Below are 19,747 nucleotides of genomic sequence, written 5' to 3' on the forward strand. Positions count from 1 at the left end.
GATTGAATAAACTATTGCTGCTTAAAACCAATGGAAGCAATGCCAATTGTGGCCATACTTCCCACCAGATTCTTTGAGGAAAACATGGCTGTAGGTCAGGAATATAGGTGTGTTTAAGAAAATGGGGTTTTAGACTCGCAATACTGACTATCTTGTTGTCAAACGTACAGACTCTCATAAATAAAATCAAACATCTCAGAGATGAGGTGCTGAATCAGACTACGTCCACACTAGACCGGATAATTTTGAAAACGCCGGTATCGCGTAAAAACGATATGCGTCCACACTAGGGGTTTTTAAAAATATCTCCATCCACATTAGAACGGATATTTGGGCAAATCTCCTCCTGGGCATGCGCAGGACACACAGAAAACAAACGAAGAGGAAACGGTATACTTGGTGCGCGTTTGTCCAGTTACAGACTAGAAAAACTGAAAAGGAATTGCTGTTGGCTCTTGCACAGGAGGACTTAAAACTAAAAAAAACAAATACTGGAGCGTGTGGAGGCAACTGACAGGGAGATCACGGACAGTATGACCCAGCTGACGACGAACATTGAAAAACTGACTAACTCTGTTGCATTAATAAAGCACCTTGTTAAATGTATAAAACAAGTTTGCGGATGACACGAAGCTGGGTGGCAGTGTTAGCAGTGAGGAGGATGCTAAGAGGATGCAGGGTGACTTGGATAGGTTGGGTGAGTGGGCAAACTCATGGCAGATGCAATTTAATGTGGATAAATGTGAAGTTATCCACTTTGGTGGCAAAAATAGGAAAACAGATTGTTATCTGAATGGTGGCCGATTAGGAAAAGGGGAGGTGCAACGAGACCTGGGTGTCATTATACACCAGTCATTGAAAGTGGGCATGCAGGTACAGCAGGCGGTGAAAAAGGCGAACGGTATGCTGGCATTTATAGCGAGAGGATTCGAGTACAGGAGCAGGGAGGTACTACTGCAGTTGTACAAGGCCTTGGTGAGACCACACCTGGAGTATTGTGTGCAGTTTTGGTCCCCTAATCTGAGGAAAGACATCTTTGCCATAGAGGGAGTACAAAGAAGGTTCACCAGATTGATTCCTGGGATGGCAGGTCTTTCATATGAAGAAAGACTGGATGAACTGGGCTTGTACTCGTTGGAATTTAGAAGATTGAGGGGGGATCTGATTGAAACGTATAAGATCCTAAAGGGATTGGACAGGCTAGATGCGGGAAGATTGTTCCCGATGTTGGGGAGGTCCAGAACGAGGGGTCACAGTTTGAGGATAGAGGGGAAGCCTTTTAGGACCGAGATTAGGAAAAACTTCTTCACACAGAGAGTGGTGAATCTGTGGAATTCTCTGCCACAGCAAACTGTTGAGGCCAGTTCATTAGCTATGTTTAAAAGGAAGTTAGATATGGCCCTTGTGGCTACAGGGGTCAGGGGGTATGGAGGGAAGGCTGGGTTCTGAGTTGGATGATCAGCCATGATCATAATAAATGGCGGTGCAGGCTCGAAGGGCCGAATGGCCTACTCCTGCACCTATTTTCTATGTTTCTATGTCTGCATCAGTGTTATCTTGTATTTCCATACAATGTTACATTCGGCTGTTACACGTCTATTGTCAGAGAAATACTTGCATAAATAGGTAAACCACCTTCATACAAGCAAGGACAGAAAACGGGGCAAAGTGAATATACTTATTTATTCAGTAAGCTATGGGTCAAAGTATTTAGTGAGTACATTTCTAACTCTTCTGGCTTTAGTCTCGTTGCCGTCTGTTCTGAAATTGTTAGGTTGTGTGGGGAGTTGCGTTCAAGAAAACAATGAAATGCCACGCTGCCGTCATCTGTTCCGGCTCGTCATGACAGTGTTTTTAAAAATATCCATTTACCCCGTCCACACTGCTCTGCACAATCGGCATTTTCAAATTTACACACTCTGGAGGGCGTTTTAGAAAATCTCCGTTTTCGGGGGAAGAAAACGCTGTTTCAGTGTGGACGGAGGGTCAAAACAAAGAGAAAAAGCTTCGGTTACAGATTTATCCTCAGACAGACTTTAGGACTGTATGTGTTCTTTGTTTCATAGGATCTTGGTTAACCTCTTCCGTACCAGATACAGCAATTCAGATTGATGGGTTCACTATACACTATCACGACAGGACTATTAAGTCTCTCAAAAGCAGAGTTGGAGGTGTATACCTCATGATCAACTCCTCTTGATGCACAGATGTATCAGTGTTGTCCCAATTCTGCTCACCAGATCTAAAATATCTCGCAATTAAGTGCTGTCCATTTTACCTGCAGTGGGAGATTTCTGTGATCACTTGGTAGTGGTATACATTCCACCTCAGGCCAACATCAAACATGCTTTAGATGATCTAAGCAATGGGATCAACATTTACCAAAATTCTCTAGACTCTGGGCAGGTCCTGGCGGATTGGAAGACAGCAAATGTCATGCCACTTTTTGAAAAAGGATGTAGGCAAAAGATGGGCAACTATAGGCCAGTTAGCTTAACATCTGTAGTTGGGAAAATGCTTGAAGCTGTCATTAAGGAAGAAATAGCAAAACATTTAGAAAGCAGTGCTTCCATTAGACAGATGCAGCATGAATTTAGAAAGGGCAGGTCCTGTTTGACAAACGTACTGGAGCTCTTTGAGGACATAATGAGTGCAGTGGATAGAGGGGAACAGGTGGATGTCGTATACTTGGATTTCCAGAAGGCGTTCGATAAGGTGCCGTACAAGAGACTTATAAATAAGATAAGGATGCATGGAAGTGTATTGGCATGGATAGTAGATTCATTAACCAATAGAAGGCAGAGAGTTGGTATAATTGGGTAAACACAAAATAAACTGCAGATGCTGGAGGAACTCAGCAGGTCGAGCAGCATCAGTGGAAATGATCAGTTGATGTTTCGGGCCGGAACCCTTCGTCAGGACTGTAGAGGGAAGGGACAGAGGCCCTATAAAGAAGGTGGGGGGAGGGTGGGAAGGAGAAGGCTGGTAGGTCCCAGGTGAAAAACCAGTAAGGGGAAAGATAAAGGGGTGGGGGAGGGGAAGCAGGGAGGTGATTGGCAGGAAAGGTGAAGAAGGAATAGGGGGAAAACACAATGGGTAGTAGAAGGAGGCGGAACCATGAGGGAGGTGATAGGCAGCTGGGGGAAGGAGCAGAGTGACATAGGGATAGAGGAAGGGAGGGGGAGGGAATTACCAGAAGCTGGAGGATTCAATGTTCATACCAAGGGGCTGGAGACTACCCAGGCGGTATATGAGGTGTTGCTCCTCCTCCAACCTGAGTTTAGCCTCATCGTGGCAGTAGAGGAGGCCATGTGTGGACATATCTGAATGGGAGTGGGAAGCAGAGTTGAAGTGCTTTTCCTTCGGTACATTGACGACTACATTGGTGCTGCTTCCTGCACCCATGCTGAGCTCGTCAATTTCATCGACTTTACTTCTAACTTCCACCCAGCCCTCAAATTCACATGGTCTATCTTGGACACTTCTCTCCCCTTTCTCGATCTCTCGGTCTCCATCTCTGGAGACAGACAGCCCACTGACATCTTCTACAAGCCCACTGACTCTCATAACTACCTCAATTATACCTCTTCCCACCCCGCCACATGCAAAAATGCCATTCCTTATTCCCAGTTCCTCCGTCTCCGCCGCATCTGCTCCAAGGATGAGGTTTTCCGTTCCAGGACATCTCAGAGGTCCTCTTTCTTTAAGGATCGTGGTTTCCCTTTTGCTTTCACCATGATGCCCTCACCCGCATCTCCTCCATTTCCCGCACTTCGGCTCTCACCCCATCCTCCCGCCACCACAACAGAGACAGCGTTTCCCTTGTCCTCACCTACCACCCCACCAGCCTCCGGATGCAGCACATTATCCTACGCAACTTCTGCCACCTTCAACAAGACCCCACCACTAAGCACATCTTTCCCTCTCCACCCCTCTCCGCTTTCCGCAGGGATTGGTCCCTCTGCAACTCCCTGGTCCACACGTCCCTCCCCGCGGATCTCCCACCTGACACTTATCCCTGTTCATAAGTGCTACACCTGTCCCTATACCTCCTCTCTTGCCACCATTCAGGGCCCCAAACAGTCCTTCCAAGTGAGGCAACACTTCGCTTGTGAGTCTGTTGGGGTCATCTGTTGCATCCGGTGCTCTACATCGGTGAAACCCAACGCAGATTGGGGGACCGCTTTGTCGAGCACCTCTGCTCCATCCACCACAACAGACAGGATCTCCCAGCAGCCACCCACTTCAGCTCTGCTTCCCACTCCCATTCAGATATGTCCATACACTGCCTCCTCTACTACCATGATGAGGCTAAACTCAGGTTGGAGGAGCAACACCTCACATACCTTCTGGGTAGTCTGCAGCCCCTTGGTATGATCATTGAATTCTCCAACTTCCGGTAATTCCCTCCCCCTCCCTTCCTCTATCCCTATGTTACTCTGCCCCCTCCCCCAGCTGCCTATCACCTCCCTCATGATTCCGCCTCCTTCTACTACCCATTTTGTTTTCCCCCTATTCCTTCTTCACCTTTCCTGCTGATCACCTCCGTGCTTCCCCTCCCCCACCCCTTTATCTTTCCCCTTACTGGTTTTTCACCTGGGACCTACCAGCCTTCTCCTTCCCACCCTCCCCCCACCTTCTTTATAGGGCCTCTGCCCCTTCCCTCTACAGTCCTGACGAAGGGTTCCGGCCCGAAATGTCAACTGATCATTTCCACTGATGCTGCTCAACCTGCTGAGTTCCTCCAGCGTGTTGTGAGTGTTGGTATAAATGGGTGTTTCTCCGGTTGGCAGTCATTTGGTGAGTGGGGTACTGCAAGGGTTGGTGCTGGGCCCACAGCTGTTTACCATTTACATTGATGATTTGGAAGAGGGGACTGAGTGTAGCGTAGCAAAATTTGCTGATGACACTAAACTGAGTGGAAAAGCAAATTGTACAGAGGATGTGTAGAGTCTGCAAAGGGATATAGTTAGGTTAAGTGAGTGGGCCAAGGTCTGGCAGATGGAATACAACGTCGGTAAATGCGAGATCATCCATTTGGAAGGAATAATAGAAGAGTAAATTATTATTTAAATGGTGAAAGATTGCAGCATGCTGTTTTGCAGAGGGACTTAGGTGTGCTTGTGCATGAATCACAAAAAGTTGGCTTGCAGGTACAACAGGTTATTAAGAAGGCAAACGGAATGTTGGCCTTCATTGCTAGAGGGATTGAATTCAAGAGCAGGAAGGTCATGCTGCAACCATACAGGGTACTGGTGAGGCTGCACCTGGAGTACTGTGTGCAGTTCTGGTCTCCATACTTGAGGAAGGATATATTGGCTTTGGAGGCAGTGCAGAGGAGGTTCACCAGGTTGATTCCAGAGATGAAGGGGTTAACCTTTGAGGAGAGATTGAGTCGCCTGGGACTATACTCTCTGGAATTCAGAAGAATGAGAGGGGATCTTATAGAAACATACAAAATTTTGAAAGGGATAGATAAGATAGAAGTAGGAAAGTTGTTTCCATTGGTAGGTGAGACTAGTACTAGGGGACATTGCCTCAAGATTCAGGGGAGAAGATTTAGGACGGAGATGAGGAGAAACTTTTCCTAGAGAGTGGTGAATCTGTGGAATTCTCTGCCCAGGGAAGCAGTTGAGGCTTCTTCACTAAATACAGTTGAAATCAGAAGTTTACATACACCTTAGCCAAATACATTTAAACTCAGTTTTTCACATTCCTCACATTTAATCCTAGAAAACATTCCCTGTCTTAGGTCAATTAGGATCACTGCTTTATTTTAAGAATGTGAAATGGCAGAATAATAGTAGAGAGTCTAATTTATTTCAGCTTTTATTTCTTTCATTACTTTCCCAGTGGGTCAGAAGTTTACATACACTTTGTTAGTATTTGGTAGCATTGCCTTTAAATTGTTTAACTTGGGTCAATCATTTTGGGTAGCCTTCCACAAGCCTCTCACAGTAAGTTGCAGGAATTTTGTTCCATTCCTCCAGACAGAACTGGTGTAACTGAGTCAGGTTTGTAGGCCTCCTTGCTCGCACGCGCTTTTTCAGTTCTGCCTACAAATTTTCTATCGGATTGAGGTCAGGGGTTTGTGATGGCCACTCCAATGAACACTATCTCACTTCTTATAATGTATGCTGTTTCTATTTTTGTAGAATTTTGATCTGTTCAATATATATTTTACTGTTATTGATTTGTTTATTATGTTCTTTTTCATCTTTATTATCATGTATTGCATTGTACTGCTGCTGCTAAGTTCACAAATTTCATGACACATGCCGGTGATGATAAACCTGATTCTAATTCTGATCCAGTGTTCCCAAAGCAGCCTGCTCTAAATTGGTGTGACCTGACATAGATTGGGGGACCACTTTGTCGAGCACTTTTGCTCTGTTTTGTCTATTTTCACACAGTCCTTCCAGGTGAGGCGACACTTCACCTGTGAGTCGGCTGGGGTGATATACTGCGTCCGGTGCTCCCGATGTGGCCTTCTATATATTGGCGAGACCCGACGCAAACTGGGAGACTGCTTTGCTGAACACCTACGCTCTGTCCGCCAGAGAAAGCAGGATCTCCCAGTGGCCACACATTTTAATTCCACATCCCATTCCCATTCTGACATGTCTATCCACGGCCTCCTCTACTGTAAAGATGAAGCCACACTCTGGTTGGAGGAACAACACCTTATATTCCGTCTGGGTAGTCTCCAACCTGATGGCATGAACATCGACTTCTCTAACTTCCGCTAATGCCCCACCTCCCCCTCGTACCCCATCTGTTATTTATTTTTATACGCACATTCTTTCTCTCACTCTCCTTTTTCTCCCTCTGTCCCTCTGACTATACCCCTTGCCCATCCTCTGGGTTCCCCCACCCTTGTCTTTCTTCCTGGACCTCCTGTCCCATGATCCTCTCGTATCCCCTTTGCCAATCACCTGTCCAGCTCTTGGCTCCATCCCTCCCCCTCCTGTCTTCTCCTAACATTTTGGACCTCCCCCTCTCCCTCCCACTTTCAAATCTCTTACTAACTCTTCCTTCAGTTAGTCCTGATGAAGGGTCTCGGCCTGAAATGTCTTCCTAGAGATGCTGCCTGGCCTGCTGCGTTCACCAGCAACTTTGATGTGTGTTGTTAGAAAATATTTTGTTCTTTTTTTCATCTCACTTCCTCTCTCAATATACATATCAGCAGCTATTAGTAACTTTCTTTAGCTATTAAGATTACCCACTTTGCCACCTAACTTTATAATTTTCTTTAGAAAAACCTGTCACTAAAAACAACATTAAATAGATTGATTCATCTTTCATTCCATGACTATTTGTGACTATTTTCTATTTGTAGAATTACCATTGTCTTTGGTATCAATGATTACATTTTAACAATTCTGGAACCCTTGTAGATATTCTGAGAAATATGATACAGCATATAGCATTTTTCTTTCAGCTGTTTTCCCCATATTTTCATAGGTATCGTGCTCCTGAAGTTCTATTGCGTTCCTCTGTCTATAGTTCTCCAATAGATATATGGGCAACAGGCTGTATTATGGCTGAACTATACACACTGAGGCCACTCTTTCCAGGAACCAGTGAAGTGGATGAAATCTTTAAAATCTGCCAAGTGTTAGGCACTCCAAAAAAAGTAAGTAACAATTGTAAATGTGAGAGCAGTAGCCTTTATCAAAGTTCAAAGTTCATTTATTATCGAAGTATGTGTACTTTATACAACCATGAGATTCGACAGGCACTCAAAACAAAGAAAACCAAAAGAACCCATAAAGAAGACTGTCAAAATGCCCAATATGCAGAGAGAGGTGAAAAAACAAATCATGCAAACAATATCAGTACCCATTTGAAAATTTTGGCCAGGAAGGGATTGTTGTATCAGGAAAGGTTAGCTAGATTGAGACCGTTCTTATTGGGGTTTAAAAAACATTTGGATAAGTACATGGATAAGATATGAAATAGCATGGGAAAATGGGATGAGTTTGGTGGAAACCATGGTTGGCATGGATGAGCTGGGCTGAAGGGCCTGCTTCCACACTTTATCACTCAGTAAATTTAGGAATGAGAGACAATCTTACTGATACAGATAAGATTCTTAGGGTGCTGGATAAGGTAAATGCTGGGAGAGTGTTTTTCTATATGGGAGAATCTAGTACCAGAAGATATATCCTTTCAGTTTTAATTAGGAAGCATTTCTATTCTCAAAGCATTATGTGTCTTTTGGAGTACTTTGCATCAGTAAGCTGAGGAGAAAGAATCCTTGAATATTTTCATAGCTGTTGTATGTAGATTTTCTAATGAATAAATTAATCAAAGGCTATGGGGATAGAGTAGGAAAGGTGACAAAGAAAGTTGTATCTGCTTGTTGAATGGTGGAGCAGGCACTAGGGGCCAAATGAGAATGCAAGTGTGTCATAGAATAATATAGTGACTATTTCATTTTCTGAAATAGTCACTTTGGCTAAAAAATACCCATTAAATATTTATCTACACTAATGCCAGTTTCCAGCACTCTGCCAATAGTCTTTTGCCTTAACATTTCAAGTGCTCATCTAAAGCTATTTAAATGTTTTAGAGTCCCTGCCTCCACCACACCCTTAGGTAGTGTATTCAATAGTTCAACCGACTGCTGGGTGAAAAATTCTTCCTTAAATCCTCTCTAAGTATCATACCCCTTCTGTTTAACCTTTGCCCTCTTGTTATAGAAACCTCACAAAGAGTTGAAGTTCCTGATTATCTACCCTTTCCATGCTACTAATAATTTTATATACATCATTTAGGTCCCCCTGCCCAACAGTCTTCTCCACTCTGAGGAAAATAAACCCAGCCTCGGTAATTGTTTCTTACAACCATATAACAATTACAGCACAAAAACAGGCCATCTCGGCCTTTCTAGTCCGTGCCAAACTCTTACTCTCACCTAGTCCCACCGACCTGCACTCAGCCCATAACCCTCCATTCCTTTCCTGTCCATATATCTGTCCAATTTAACTTCAAATGACAACATCAAACCTGCCTCAACCACTTTTGCTAGAAGCTCGTTCCGCACAGCTACCACTCTCTGAGTAAAGAAGTTCCCCCTCATGTTACCCCTAAACTTTTGCCCTTTAACTCTCAACTCATGTCCTCTTGTTTGAATCTCCCCCACTCTCATTGGAAAAAGCCTATCCACGTCAACTCTATCTATCCCCCTCATAATTTTAAATACCTCTATCAAGTCCCCCCTCACCTTCTACACTCCAAAGAAACCAACTTGTTCAACCCTTCTCTGTAACTTAGGTGATGAAACCCAGGCAACATTCTAGTAAATCTTCTCTGTACTCTCTCAATTTTGTTGACATCTTTCCTATAATTCGGTGACCAGAACTGTACACAATGCTCCAAATTTGGCCTTACCAATGCCTTGTACAGTTTCAACATTACATCCCAACTCCTATACTCAATGCTCTGATTTATAAAGGCCAGCATACGAAAAGCTTTCTTCACCACCCTATCCACATGAGATTCCACCTTCAGGGAACTATGCACTGTTATTCCTAGATCCCTCTGTTGTACTGCATTCTTCATTGCCCTACCATTTACCATGTATGTCCTATTTTGATTAGTCCTACCAAAGTGTAGCACCTCACATTTATCAGCATTAAACTCCATCTGCCATCTTTCATCCCACTCTTCTAACGAGCCTAAATCTCTCTGCAAGCTTTGAAAACTTACTTCATTATCCACAACTCCACCTATCTTAGTATCATCTGCATACTTACTCATCCAATTTACCACCCCATCATCCAGATCATTAATGTATATGACAAACAACATTGGACCCAGTACAGATCGCTGAGGCACACCACTAGTCAGTGGCCTCCAATCTGATAAACAGTTATCCACCACTACTCTCTGGCGTCTCGCATCCAGCCACTGCTGAATCCATTTTACTGCTTCAATATTAATACCTAATGATTGAACCTTCCTAACTAACCTTCCGTGTAGAACCTTGTCAAAGGCCTTACCGAAGTCCATATAGACAACATCCACCGCTTTAGCCTCGTCAACTTTCCGAGTAACCTCTTCAAAAAATTCAATAAGAACTTACAGCCGAAACATCCAGGCAACATGACGATGGATCTCTTCTGTATCTGCTCTAGTGCAATCGCATCCTTTCTATCATGTACCAACCAGAACTGCACATTTCACTTAATGTGTACAATAATCTTGATCTCATACTTTATTTCCTTGAGCTATTGTGCCTTATCTTATTGTTTAATCAGTAAATATTAGACATGTCTGTGTTATGTTTAAAAAAACTGAGAAGTATGATGACAAGGCAACAATCAATGTGTTGGAAGAACTCAGCGGGTCAAACACCTTCTGTGGGAGGAAGGGAATTGTATACATTGCAGGTCGAAAACCTGCATCAAGACCCTCTGAGTTCTTCCAGCAGATTGTTTGTTGCTCCAGATTCCAGCATCGGCAGTCTCTTGTGAGTTCAAAGGCTTTGGACAAAGCACGTGGTCAATGTGACAGTACCTGATTACTGAGAATAAATGGTGCAGCTACCTAAAACTCTGCTGAACTCAGGTTCACACTGATCTACCAGGAAGCGGAATGTTTATCCATCAAGTACTCTGTCACTTTCCAAAGTACATTGTTTCACTATCATAAGCGTGGTGAGTGAGAACAGCAGTATGAAGTTGGAATTTAAGAACCTTAGATTTTAAGACAATAAAAGGATCTCAACCACAGATGAAAGGAGATAGAAGAGAAGTTGAGTAACGTTGGATATGTGGGAATAGGTGTTAAGGTCAAAATTAAGTTTATTGTCATATGCACAAATACATGAAGGCACAGGTACAGCAGTATCACAGTCACGTAACATCATGTAAGTAGCATTCATAAGAAAACATAAACTAAACACAGTTTTTACAAGAAAGAACACAATTAAAACAAAGTCCATTCTACGAAAACTCAACTCTGTTAAGTATTACACAGTCAGAGCCTGTTGTCATAGAAGTCTTACGGATGTGCACATGGAGGCATCAGTTTGGATAAAAAACCAAGTCCCCAGTAATCTAACAATTTTTATCATAATCTTGGATAGTTCCTCAGTAGGATAAATAAAGTCATATTAATGTTATAGTTTATCTTCAAAAAAGTGTATCATATTAAATGTAAGCTGTTCCCCCCTCCCCCCACCTTCCAGAATGACTGGCCAGAAGGTTATCAGCTTTCAGCTGCCATGAACTTCCGATTTCCACAGTGTGTGCCCATTCATCTGAAGACACTGATACCCAATGCTAGTAATGAAGCAATACAACTCATTAAAGAAGCACTTTATTGGGATCCTAAAAAAAGACCAAATGCTAGTCAGGTAAGTTAACAGAAGAGGATTATTAGCAAATAGACTAGAAAAAGTACTTCCTTGTATTATTTCGGAAGACCAAACGGGTTTTATTAAAGGTCGTTACTCTTTTTATAATATTCGTACATTGTTAAATATCGTTTATACTCCCTCACAAAATGTTCCTGAGTGTGTTATTTCTTTAGATGCCGAGAAAGCTTTTGATAGAGTAGAATGGCCTTATTTATTTAAGGTGCTTGAAATGTTTAATTTTAGCTTGAAATTTATATCCTGGATTAAACTGTTATATCACTCCCCTGTAGCCTCGGTTCGTACTAACTCTTTAAACTCACCTTTTTTTCCTCTCTTTCGTGGTACTCGACAAGGCTGTCCTCTTAGTCCCCTATTATTTGATATTGCATTAGAACCTCTTGCAATTGCTATTCGAGAATCTTCAAATATTACTGGGATAACTCGGGGATTAAAGTCCCATAAATTATCACTCTATGCTGATGATTTACTTTTATATATTTCTAATCCTGAGAGATCTATTCCTGCTCTTTAGAGTTATTAGCACAATTTGGTCTTTTCTCAGGTTATAAATTAAATCTTAGTAAGAGTGAACTTTTTCCGATTAATAAACATCTTCCCTTATATTATAAATTTCCATTTAAATTGATTAATAATTATTTTTCATATCTTGGGATTAAAATTACTTGTAAACATAAAGATTTATTTAAGACTAACTTTTTACCATTAATAGACCATATTACTCAACTTTCATCTAAATGGTTTCCCTTATATTTAACTTTGATTGGTCGTATTAATGCAGTTAAGATGTTTTTTTTGCCAAAATTTTTATATGTGTTTCAGGTATTACCAATTTTCGTTCCTAAATCTTTTTTTGATAAAGTCGACTCTAAAATTTCTTCATTTATTTGGCAGAATAAGAATCCGAGACTGGGTAAAATACATTTACAGAAAGCTAAGAGAGATGGAGGTTTAGCATTACCTAACTTTAGATTTTATTATTGGGCTATTAATATTCGACATATGAAATTTTGGTTACTTGACCGGGACATATTATCCATTCCTAAATGGGTAGCATTGGAATTACAATCTGTTCAGGGTTATACACTTGGTTCTATTTTAGGTTCATCTCTTCCTTTTGATTTGAAACGCCTTAAGCAGGTCTCTAACCCGATCGTTAAATATGCTTTGCGTATTTGGTTTCAATTCAGAAAATTTTTTGATCTTAATCAATTCGGGTTAGCGATTCCTATTTTAGGTAACATATTTTTTCCTCCCTCTTTTACGGATCGCGCTTTTCAAACTTGGAAGACTAAGGGTATTTTACGGTTTTTGGATTTATTTTTAGATGGTTCCCTTATGTCTTTTGAACAATTATCTAATAAATATAACTTATCAAGAATACATTTTTTTAGATATTTACAAGTTAGAAATTTCCTAAGTACTATACTTTCTTCCTTTCCAATGCTTCCTCCTATATATATTTTAGATTCGATAATTAACCTTAATCCATGTCAGAAAGGTGCATCGGCTATGATTTATAATATTATTATGAAACTTAGGAAAGCTCCATTTGATAAGATTAGGGTAGATTGGGAACAGGAATTGGGGCTTACCATTTCTGTGGATGATTGGGGGCAGATTTTACAATTAGTTAATACTTCCTCTATTTGTGCTAAACATTCCCTAATTCAATTTAAAGTGGTTCATAGAGCACATATGTCCAAAGATAAGTTAGCGCGTTTTTACTCGCATATTAATCCTTTCTGTGATAGATGTTCGGGACAGATAGCCTCTTTAACTCATATGTTTTGGTCTTGCCCTACTTTGGAAACTTTTTGGAGAGATATTTTCAATATTATTTCTAAGGTATTAAATATAGATATCTCTCCTCACCCTATTACTGCTATCTTTGGACTACCTAAAATTTCTAGTAATCTTTCCCCTTCAGCCCGTAGAATGATTGCATTTCTTACTTTAATGGCGAAAAGATGTATTTTACAACATTGGAAAGAGCTTAATGCTCCAACTACCTTTTTTTGGTTTTCTCAGACGATTTTATGTTTGAATCTGGAGAAAATTAGAAGTAACCTTTATGATTCTTCATTTAAATTTGAACAGATTTGGGGACCTTTTATTCGATATTTTCATTTAATGTAATATTTACCCTTCTTGTTTTTTTTTCACTGTTTTAATGGAGGTCGGGATTGAGGATGTGATTTTAAGTTTAACTCTGTTTGGTTTCAAGTTAGCCCATTGCTTTGCTTTGCTTTTCTTTTAGTTAGTTGCACGGTGGGGTTTTTTTTGGGGGTTTTTTTTTTCTTTTTTTCCATTGATATATATAAAATTTAAAAAAAAATATAAAAAAAAACAGAAGAGGAACATTCAGTAACATTGCCTAATTTGATAAATTAAGGCCTATCAAAGTTGGTATACTCTTTTCAATTTGATGCTGAACAAATTTCTGTATGTGTACTGAGAAAGCATCTAAAATACCAGTAGCACAACAATTGAGAAACATTTGTCTGCGGGGACAATGTTGATTGTAGATCATATTTATCATAATGTCACAAAAGTTTACCATAGAGGAGGCCATTCTTTTTTTGAAGCTGGGACCACCTTCCAGATTTTTGGTCTAAGGTCTTTCAAGTCTTACATTAGCTACTCATTTAGACACATTTATATGTATTGAGTATTTCTGCCTTCAACTCTTTCCCAGGCAGAGAGTTCCAGTTTTAGGGTTGAAAAAAAGAACTTGCATTTACTCCCCTCTTCTTGCTATAGCCTGGTTATTGAACTCTCAACTAAGGGAAGGACTTCCTCTCAAACCTCATATCACTTTATGAACCTTGATTAAATATTTCAATAGTCATCTCTGCTCAATGCCATTCTAGTTCATCTTTATGATAATTCTCCAGCCCAGGCAAAACCTGTGCAAAGAGGCATAGTGGTGCAATAAGCTCCAGTAATCCAAGTTTGATCCTGACCTTTGATGTGGTCTGTGCACAATGTGACCTTTCTGTGATTATCTAGCTTTCCTCCAGGTGCTTTGGTATCCTTCCAACTCCCACAGATGTACTAGTAGGTTAAATGTACCCTAATGTCAGTGGGGTAGGAAGTAGGGGTGCTGGGCAAGCAAGTTGTTTAGCATGCAAGAGATTGCAGAAAAGTAGGAGGAATGCATCTGATATGAATGTTCTGATAATTAGCATTGATTCAATGCTCTGAAAGGTCACCTCCTCTGTCACTACAAAACGCAAAATAAACATACCCTATTTGGTGCTGTTATATCCTTCCTGTAGTGATCAGAACTGCATGCAGTGCTTTAGCTAGCTAGTGATTTATGGAGTCCCATTGTGACTTCTCTGTTCTTGTAGTCTATGCTTTAACTACTAATGTAAAGTATCTCTTTCACCACTTTATCTTTTTTTCCCTGCTTTCCCTGCACCTTCAGTGATTTGTATACTTGAGTTTTAGATTTCTCTGTTTCTCTACACTGCTCAGGAATGTCATATGTAATGCGCTGTAAGGTTTCACTGCTAATGTAATGGTTTCTCTGTAGCAGCAATGTTTGGGTTATGAATAGAGATAACAGGGGCTTTGGAATGTGCGCCATCCAGTGAGAGGCATGTTGTTCTTTCTTGTGGGACTGAGAGATGGGATTTCGCTGTCTTTTGTTGGAGAGAGAAGACGCGAGTGGAGAGAGTTAGTAGACCTCTGGAAGGAGTGGACTTGGAGTGAGGGTCTGAGGGTACGCGACGCTTGGAGGAGGTCGATGGAGAATGAATAGATGGAAACGTGAGCTTCAATGTGCACATTAGACTGTTCCATGTGAATGGGCCTTTTTTCTTTTTTTTTTGTTTATTTACTAACCTCTCATCAAATTAAGAATTATAAAGCTGAATCATTTAATTGCATATTGTGTACTGTTTCTTATTGCATGGTACTGATTTGTAACAGGGGAACACATCACACAGCATCCACCCAAACAAGATTTCTCAAGTTTGGCAGGGCCGGGGACTGTCTTCCCCTAGATTAAGCTGCTGGCCGAACCTGAGGGTATTGTTCCAGGATTGATTTTGTGGGACGCTCCAGAAGACCACGAGAAGGAGTCAGGATTTCCTGCTGGGGTACTGGTGAGGCCCGAATTGCAGAAGCCCTTGGTTGCACAGGCGAGCAGGATGGTAGTGATTGTCAGGAACATTATGAAGAGGGAGGTCACTTTCAAGCAGGGGATGCCCCTGGCGCATCTGTTCCCAGTGATGGTAATGTCTAGTGTCCCTGTGAGACAAGCTAGAGAGAAACTATTGGAAAAAGGGGGAAAGTTGACCACTGAGACATTCAACTTCAGGGACTCCCCGGTTCCTGCGGGTTGGAAGAGGAGGTTGGTAGAGAACCTGTTGAAGATGGAAGGTGTCTTTTCCACTGATGAGTTTGATGTGGGTTGTTCTAAGAGCACTCGTCACACTATCTGGGTGACCAAGGACACCCCGTTTAGAGAGAGGTCACGGAGACTGGCCCCTGCAGAAGTGGAAGAGATTCAGCAACATTTGTGTAAGTTGAAGGAATCATCACTGAGTCCCGAAGCCCCTATGTATCCCCAATAGTAATGGCCCGAAAGAAGAATGGGAAGATACGAATGTGCGTGGAGTGGTGCAAAGTGATTCAGTGCGCTGGACTTGAGGAGTGGATATTACCAGATCCCCCGTGAGTGAGGCTGGCAAAGAGAAGTCAGCATTTATATGTCCCCTGGAATTTTTCCAATTCAAAAGGATGCCCCAGGGCATATCGGGAGCCCCTGCAACCTTCCAGCAGGTCATGGAGAAGATGGTGGGGAATATGAACTTGCTTGAGGTATTGGTGTATCTGAATGACCTCATAGTGTTTGAATTCACCTTGGAAGAATATGAAGTGAGGCTACTAAAGGTGCTGGGCCGCCTGAAAGCTGAAAGGCAAAAGCCTTCCCTGGACAAGTACCAGTTCTGCAAAATGTCTGTTAGCTATGTTGGGCACATAGTCTCATGGATGGAGTAGGAGCAGATCAGCTGAGATAGAGGTGGTGACCACTTGGCTGAGACTCTGCGCTTGTTCCTCTGGTTCTGTGGTTACTATTGAAAGTTTGTGAAGGGCGACGCGAAAGTGAATCACCCGTTGAAGCAGATTCTGTGCGGTTACCCTTCCTTGGGGAAGATAGGGAGGGGGAATAAACGACAGGAGTGTGGAGAGTAGCTTAGCCCATTGGAGCCCTTTGGACCGAGGTGGGGTGCAAAATGTGAGGAGGCCTTTCAGTCACTGAAGGAGCTGTTGACCCAGGTGCCAGTGCTGGCTTTTGCGGACCCCTGATTGCTGTATGTACAGCACACGGATGCCAGCAGAGAGGACCTGGGGGCGTCCGGTATCAGGATCAGGGCACCGGATTGAGACCTGTTGCATTTATCAGCTGGAGTTTGTTGCCCTCCAAGGGAAAAACTATCCCACGCACGAGTTGGAATTTCTGACTTTGAAGTGGGTGGTGGTGGATAAGCTAAGTGACTACCTCTGCAGGGCCAAGTTTGAGGTGAGGACGGACAACAACCCCTTAAGTTATACCCTGACCTCGGTGAAACTGGATGCCACAGGCCATCGGTGATTGGCAGCATTGCCTGTGATTTCAGCCTGAAGTACCGCTGGGAAGCAGGAATCATTGATGCTGACACTTTGTCCTGACGGGTGCATGAGGGACTGGGCAGGAACGAGGAGTGGGAGAGCATTCCTGCCCCAGGAGTGAAGGTCATGTGTCATTACCGTGAAGGTGGTAGGTAAGGAGGGGCAGGATCGAGCGGTGGATCAATTGGGAGCTTAAGATGACGCCATTCACCGAGTTTACTGTACCCTGACTGCTCTGAAGACAAATCTGCTGCTGGATTGAGTTCTGGGGAAGTGGCAACTGCTCAGCAAGATGACCCAGGCATCGGTATTATTTGGTCAGCGGTCAAAAAGGGAGACATAGCTCAGGCAGGGAAGACGAAACATGCGGTGGTGCCTCCATTACTGAGAGAATGGCCTCGGTTGGAGTTGCAGAACCAGATCCTTAACCAGGTCACATTACCTCCGGACCGACCTCGGTGTTGCCAGCTGGTTCTGCTGGAGAAATATCGGAGGATTGTGTTGAAGTCACTTCATGATGGTTCTGGACATTTGGGGGTTGCAGAGACCTATGGATTGCTGAGATCGGTTTTACCGGCCCTGAATGAAGTCGGAGGTCGAAGAATACTACAAGTTGTGCATTCGATCCATATGGCGGAAGACACTGCCTACACAGGCAGCTCCCCTGACCCACTTGCAGAGTGCGGGGCCCCTGGACCTGGTGTGTATGGATTTCCTGTCAACAGAACCTGAATCCAGCAACATGGTGAATGTCTTAGTCATCACCGACCACTACACCAGATATGCGCAGGCTTTTCCTACTAAGGACCAGAGGGCATCCACAGTGGCCAAAGTGATATGGGGGAAGTATTTCATTTATTGTTTCCCAGGCTGATAGATAGTGATCAGGGATGGGATTTCGAGAGCAGACTCATCCATGGGCATGCTTGGAGTCGAGAAGTCGAGGACCACACCCCATCATCCGCAGCCTGAGAGGTTTAATCGGACCTTGCTAGACATGCTTAGGACTCTGGAGATCAGCAGGAAGAGCAGGTGGAGTCAACATATTGGACATCTGGTTCACAGTTACAACGTACCTGAAATGAAGCTACTGGGTACTCGCCATACTATCTGATGTTTGGGCGTGAGGCAAGGTTGCCTATTGACCTTTGTTTTGGGACTGACAAGGGCGACTTACCACTGAAGACTTATCTGAAGTCTGTGTCTGATATGAGAAGAGAGCTGCAAAGTGCTTATGAATTAGCTGGGGTCACAGCTGCCAAGCAGAATCAAGGAAATAAGAGGAGGTATGATCAAAAGGTGAGCTTCTCCCAACTCCTGCCGAGAGACTGAGTCCTCCTAAGGAATTTGGGGCTACCTGGGAAACATAAGTTGGCTGACCGCTGAGAGGCTACACCCTATGTGGTGGAGAGTCAGATGCCAAACCTAGCAGTTTTCCGGGTAGAACCAGAAGATGGGAATGTTCCTGTCAAGATTCTCCATTGGAACCACCTGCTGCCCCAGGACAAGAGGTGCAGGTAGACCCAGAGACCGACCTGGACTCTACACCCAGTGAGAGGACTGCAAAAACGCGGAGTGACTGCGGGCCAACAGCAGGAGTGGTTAAGCCGGTCCCACCCCTGAGAGGGATACTGATTTGAAGGATGATGACCTGGATGTGTGGTATATGCTGCATTTTGCTAACTCCCCATTGATTGAGGAAGAGACTTCCAGCTCTTTTCCCGCTGAGTCATGTGAAGTGGGGGGGGTGGGGGGCGTGGAGAGTGCTATCTGTTGTCAGCCTGGGTTGCAACGGGACCTTGCAAGGGATGAAGTGGGGCTTGGCCACAGGACAAAGGGGTCCGAGTTGCAGGTGGGCACAAATGATAGGTAGGGAGAGGCCTCACCAGGTAGACCAGAAGTATCCCCAGTAGTGTATGAACCTGAAGAGTTAAGTGAGGGGGGCGGAGGTCTCGGAGAATCAGGAGACCACCGGATAGGCTGGTCTACACAGCACCAGGGGAACAGAGTGTGACCCCTACCATATGTCACTGCCTTTTACAACTGGATTGGACTTTGTGTTTTGCAGAAAGGGTTGGCAAATTATCTCAACGTCATGAAGACATGACTAAATTTGGTGGGGAGAGGGTGTAACACGTTGTAGGGTTTCACTGCTAATGTAATAGTTTCTCTAACGGGGGCTTTGGAATGTGTGCCATCCAATGAGAGGCATGTTGTTCTTTCCTGTGGGTCTAAAAGAAGGGATTTTGCGGTCTTTTGTTGGGGAGAGATGGAGAGGGAAGACGCGAGTGGAAAGAGTTAGTAGACCGCCGGATGGGGTGGACTTGAAGCAAGGGTCCATGATGCTTGGAGGAGGTTGATGGGGAACGAATGGACTGAAATATGAGCTCCAACATGCACATTGGACTGTTTCATGTGAATTGGCCCTTTTTCTTTTTATTTGTTTATGGTGTACTGTTTGTTATTTCGTGGTACTGATTTGTAACGGGAACACAACACCCAACATCCACCCAAACAAGATTTCTTAAGTTTGGCCGGGCCGGAGACTGTCTTCACCTCGATTAAGCTGCTAGCCAAACCTGAGGGTTACACATATATTCCTTAATTGATGTTCCCAAAATGCCTTGTATCATTCTTCTCCAAATTGAATTCCATTTGCTACATGTATGCCTATTTAGCTAATGTAGTAATGTCTAACTGTAGCTACAACTTTCAGACCCACCAACAGCACATGGC

The 19,747-nt window shown here is 43.2% G+C and overlaps 1 protein-coding gene across 1 annotated transcript in view; it reads left to right on the forward strand.

The window, feature by feature from the left end:
• mak (male germ cell-associated kinase) overlaps positions 1-19,747 on the forward strand; it is a 114,494-nt gene that overhangs the window by 67,840 nt on the left and 26,907 nt on the right. The window contains exons 7-8 of the mRNA XM_063069384.1: positions 7,465-7,636; positions 11,198-11,365. Of these exons, the coding sequence (XP_062925454.1) occupies positions 7,465-7,636; positions 11,198-11,365 (340 nt within the window). The remainder of the gene's footprint in view (positions 1-7,464; positions 7,637-11,197; positions 11,366-19,747) is intronic.

The sequence above is a fragment of the Mobula hypostoma genome, chromosome 17, assembly GCF_963921235.1.
Source record: "Mobula hypostoma chromosome 17, sMobHyp1.1, whole genome shotgun sequence".
Taxonomy (NCBI): domain Eukaryota; kingdom Metazoa; phylum Chordata; class Chondrichthyes; order Myliobatiformes; family Myliobatidae; genus Mobula; species Mobula hypostoma.